The sequence below is a fragment of the Alligator sinensis genome, unplaced genomic scaffold (genome assembly GCF_000455745.1).
Source record: "Alligator sinensis unplaced genomic scaffold, ASM45574v1 scaffold1244_1, whole genome shotgun sequence".
NCBI lineage: Eukaryota > Metazoa > Chordata > Crocodylia > Alligatoridae > Alligator > Alligator sinensis.
This window is the reverse complement of record NW_005842591.1, coordinates 257,047-261,924: the sequence shown is the minus strand read 5'-3', so window position 1 is coordinate 261,924 and position 4,878 is coordinate 257,047. Positions and strand designations below refer to the sequence as shown.

At 71.8% G+C, this 4,878-nt stretch overlaps 1 protein-coding gene across 1 annotated transcript; it reads right to left on the bottom strand.

Moving 5' to 3' along the window:
- Positions 1-285: 285 nt before the first annotated feature.
- On the bottom strand, positions 286-4,877 carry TRAF4 (TNF receptor associated factor 4; the record flags this gene model as incomplete). The annotated part of the gene is made up of 7 exons (XM_025214604.1): positions 286-918; positions 993-1,148; positions 1,242-1,403; positions 1,478-1,639; positions 1,720-1,824; positions 2,430-2,481; positions 4,750-4,877. Coding segments are annotated over 7 exons (1,398 nt in total), but the record flags the coding sequence as incomplete, so codon positions are not given.
- Between the last annotated feature and the right edge of the window lies 1 nt (position 4,878).

Here is a 4,878-nt window from a genome sequence, read left to right as displayed (position 1 = left end):
CTGGTGTCACCCTGGCTCCTGCAGCATCCCCCGGATCCCAGGGGGACCCGATCCCCAGTAGCACCTGGGTGCAACGGGCCCTGTCCCCTCCCGGCACCAGGCCAGAGAGGCCGACGCTGCCCCCGCAACCCCTGCGCCGCGCCCCAGCGGCTGTTAGCACCGTGCTGCGGGTGCAGCATTCGCCCCTGAGGACACGACACCGGGGTGCTCAGCGCCGAGGGGCTGGGGGCTGCCCTGCCCCGTCACGGCCCCCAGGACCCCGTGGCTGGGCTCAGTCCCTGGGGCTCAGGCCAGGATCTTCTGGGGGATCTCCACCGAGGCCCTGATGAAGATGGCGTTGTCCCGCACGTAGTTGCGCTTCTTGATGTCCTCGTGGGAGATGAACTTGGGGTAGCCGAAGCCCAGGGCGCTCTCGTCCACGGAGCTGCGCGAGGCCCCCGGCTTCTGGAAGTTCTTCCAGTTGGGGTCGGGGCGGAAGGTCTCGGTGACGTGCTGCGGCTTGGAGAGCGAGGGGTCGCTCTGGTCCAGCAGCGAGAAGGTGACGCGGTGCGAGAAGGGCCACTCGAGCAGGTTGTCGTAGGTGCCGGGCAGCACGCGGATGTAGACGGACAGGTGGCTGCCCTCCCCGCTGCCGTTGCCGTTGAGGAAGGCCGAGACCTGCAGCTTGTAGCCGTAGCGGTGCGTGTAGAAGGGGGGGCTGAAGGCCTCGTGGTTGCTGCGCGCCTTGGCCTCCTGCAGCCGCCGCGCGTAGTCCGGGATCTTCCACACCAGCGTCCCGTCGCAGCCCAGCGCCAGCTCCTCCACCTCCCGCCGCAGCTCCTGCAGCTCCTGGCGCTGCCGGCTCACCAGCGCCGACACCAGCCCCAGGTGCGCCTTGGTGCTCTCGTCCACGTGCCGGCTCATGGCCACCTTGGGGCACTGCGGGGCAAGTGGCGGGCATCAGCGGGGGCGCAGGGAAGGGAGCAGGCAGGGGCGGGGGCGCTGGCACTCACGCGGTGTTTGCAGCCGGCCTCCTTGAAGGGGCACAGCACCAGCGCCGTGCTGCAGTTCTCCTTCAGGTGCCCGGGCAGGTCCTCCCTGGCCACGCTGCCCGCGCCGCACTGGTTGGGGCAGGGCACGGGGTAGCGCGGACACTGGTACTGGTGGCTCTGGGGGCAGAGGCACAGGTGAGCCGCTCCCCAGGGCCGCTTTCACCCCCCTGCTGGCACCCCCGCGGGTGTCCCCCCTGCCGCTGGCCTCACCTGGATGGTGTCGAAGACAAACTCCTTGGAGCAGTAGGCGCAGGGCTGGGTGCGCTTGGGGCACTCGGCCAGCGCATGCTGGGGCAGCAGGCGCCGCATCATGCGGGCACCGCACTTGTTCTCACAGTACACGCTCTCCTGCGGGCAGGCGCCTTGGTGGGTCTGGGGGTGAGAGCGGCGCCGTCACCACTGCCCATCCGCCCGTCCCTGTCCCACCCCAGGCCCGATCCGCGCACCTCGTAGGCCTCGCCGGTGAAGTCGCTGCCGCAGAACTCGCAGCGCAGCCGGCGCTTGGAGCAGTCGTGCTGCAGGTGGGCCGGCAGGTCGCGGCGCTGCAGCTTCAGGCCGCAGCGGTTGGGGCAGGGGATCACGTTGAAGCCACAGGTGTTGAGATGGGCCTGGGGGGAGCACGGATGGGCATCAGGGCACGGGCCAGGCGGCGGGGCCGTAGCATGGCACGGCACCCCCCAGCCCTCACCTGGAGGTGCTTGACCTGCCCGCTCCAGCGGCAACCCTCCTCGCTGTGGATGCAGCGGATGGTGAGGCTCAGCACCTGCGACTCCAGCTCGGGGTCCGGGTAGATCTGCGGGCACAGGCGGGGAGGGGCTGGCAGCTGGCATCCTGCACCCATGCTTGCTCCCGGGGCTGTGTCCCCACCCTGGCTGTCCCTTGCCCCAGCCACCCCCTCCATCTCCAGGGTGGGAGGAACATGCCCGGTGCCCCGCAGCCCACAGTGGCCCGCTCCTGGTGCAGAGCCCCCAGCCCCGGGCCGTACTCCCCCCTTCCCACCAGGCTGGCGGGGGCTCGGCATGGCTCCCGCTGGCTGGCAGGGCTGTAGGGCAGCCAAACAAGCCAGCTTTGTTGAGAGACGGTGTCGGTTACCGGGGGCGGCGGCACAAGGGGCCGGTGCTTCAGAGCTGGCTCGGGCACCGCAGCCTAGGCCAGGGGCTCTGCCAGGGATGGGCGGGGCCTGGGCTGCTGGGCCCATCCACGCGGACATGGGCACTCCCCACACCTGCCTCACAGCACTGGGCAGACTGGGGAGTGCAGACGCTGCAACCTGGCACCCCCCGGGGAACCCGCCACACGTGGAGGCCACAGCTGCCCAGCCAGCGCCACGTGGCCAGGGAGCAGGCTCTGGCAGTGGGTCACTTGGCCAGCACGGGACCCAGGCGCCTGAGCTCTCACCTTGGCATAGTCGAGGGGCAGCTGGTCCTCGGGGCACTTGAACACGCCTTCGCTGCAAGGGAAACGCGGCAGTCACGCGGGGCGTGGGACTGCTCCGGCACTCGCCAGGGACCCCGTGGTCGCCAGGACTGGCTCGGCCACTGCCCCCGAGGCAGCCGGGAGGGGCCGTGGAGCCATCCCAGAGGCAGTGCCCCGAACCCAGTAGCAGACCCTCCGGGCCGCGAGCCAAAGGCAGCTTTGGGGGGAAGCCGCTCTAATCCCACCCGCGGCGTCTCCATCTGTCAGACCAGACGCCCCCCGGCAGCCCGGGGAGTGCCCAGCCCCCAGCCCCAGCCCCCTCCAGTCTAACGCCTGGAGCAGCTGAGCCAGCCCTCAGGGACCCTCGCTGGAGAGGCCGGGGCACGGCTCAGCCCTGCTCCCCTCGGGGTTCCCAGCCCCGTGCCCATCACCGGGTCCTCGGGGCACCAGAGCACTGTCTGCAGCAGGCCTGCCCGCTGGAGCCGGGATGGGCAGCGGTGCTGCAGGTCGAGGCTGGAGGGGCCCTGGGTCCGCGTGGACACAGCTGGAGGGCAGCCGGGTGCCGGAGTGGCTCAGCCCTGCTGGGAGCCAGTCTCCAGGCTGGGGCAGAGCCCGGAGACGCGAGCGTCTGACAGCCAGGTGCTAAACACCCCGGGCTGGGGCCGGAGATGTGGCCTGCGGGGCTGGGGGAGGGGGGAGCCCTGGCTTCCACCAGCTGCTCGCCAGATGTGCCGGCAAGCGGATGTGCCGCCCCCAAGGGGGCTCCCCCTCCCTGGCGCTCAGCCCCGGCCGCCCCTCCGTCCATCCCTCCGAGCCAGCCGGGCACAGGACTGGGAGCACGGCCGTGCACGTGCGTGTGTGGGGGGAGGCCGGGAAGGTCCCAGAAGCTGGGACTGGGGGGAAGGAAGCAGGAAGCAGCAGACACCGGCCCCCGGCCCCCCCAGCACCAGCCAGCAGGGCCCAGGAAGGGGAGGCAGGAAGCCAGGCCTGGGCCAGCCCCAGGGCCCCTCCCCAAGGCTGCCTGCCAGCACCCAGGCCCCAGAGGCTGCAGGGGAGCCAGGGGCACCCCGTTCCCAGCCCATCCTGCAGGAAGCGCGCCCTGCCCTGCCCTGCCCACGACCCCGGGGCGAGCCCCCAGCAGCTGCACTCAGCTCCAGATGTTGCTCCGACCCTGGAGCGTGGGAGCCGGCAGCCCCGGCCCCACCACGCGCAGGGGGAGCAGGGGGCTGGCTCCACATTGGCTGGCAGCACGGGGGCATCGCAGCCTCCCCCAGGGCCTCATACGATGCCTGTGCCAGGGGCCTGCTAGCTACCGCACGCTCGGTCCAGCCAAGCTCCCCTGCTGCAGCCCTGGCCTGGAAACGCCCCGGGAACAGGTGCCCGGGGCTTAACCCCCCTGCCCGCGCTCCCCGCCCAGCTCCGTGTTTGTTTGCGAGCAGCTTCCCGTGGGCACGGTTGCCAGGTGGCTCCGACTCGCCCTGGGGTAGCAACGACCGGCTGTGCCACCTCAGCTGCGTGCACGTCCCATGTTGGTGCTGGGGGGTGTGCGACCTGCCCTGGGCATCGCGGGAGCCTCCAGCTCGCAGGATGCGAGCGGGCCCGAGCCAGGAGGCTGCGGGCCCTGCTACCGCGGTCTCCAGAGCTGTACGTACGTACAGCGCCGAGCATACGGCAGCTGCAAGAAGGGTTGCGAGCGCCGCTGGGAGCGGGGGGCAGGGTCCCCGCTGCAGGGAGGGGCTGCACACATAATCCCCAGCAAAGCCTGCTCCATCCTCACGGCTGGCTAGGCAGGGAATGTGCTGAGCCAGCACTTTGGGGCGGGGAAAGTCCTTGCCTCTGACCTTCACCTAGCGCCGGCGCGGGCTCAAGGTGACGCTGCGTGGTGGGGGGGGGGCCTGGCACCCGCAGGCCCCAGCACCCCGAGCTGAGCAGCTGGCCCGCGGCAGGGGCAGGGCCCTGAACTGGGGGCACAGCCGACCGCCCCACGGGCAGCAGGGAAGTCCTGACCTGGGAGCAGGGGCAGGAGCCCAGGCGCCACGGCCCCCGTGGGGGCACAGAGACCGGACTGGGCCCCTTTGCTCCGCCGGGGCCGCTCCACTGACCTGCTGAGCCTGACGGGACTGGGCAAGCGCGGCCTGCGGGGCACAGGGCTCCGCCTGAACTGGGGGCACAGCCGACCGCCCCACGGGCAGCAGGGAAGTCCTGACCTGGGAGCAGGGGCAGGAGCCCAGGCGCCACGGCCCCCGTGGGGGCACAGAGACCGGACTGGGCCCCTTTGCTCCGCCGGGGCCGCTCCACTGACCTGCTGAGCCTGACGGGACTGGGCAAGCGCGGCCTGCGGGGCACAGGGCTCCGGCTGCCCACCCTGCCGAGGCACAAAGGGTCCGCCTGCACCGTGGCAGCCCCCGGGGAGGCCAGGGAGCGGCGCCGC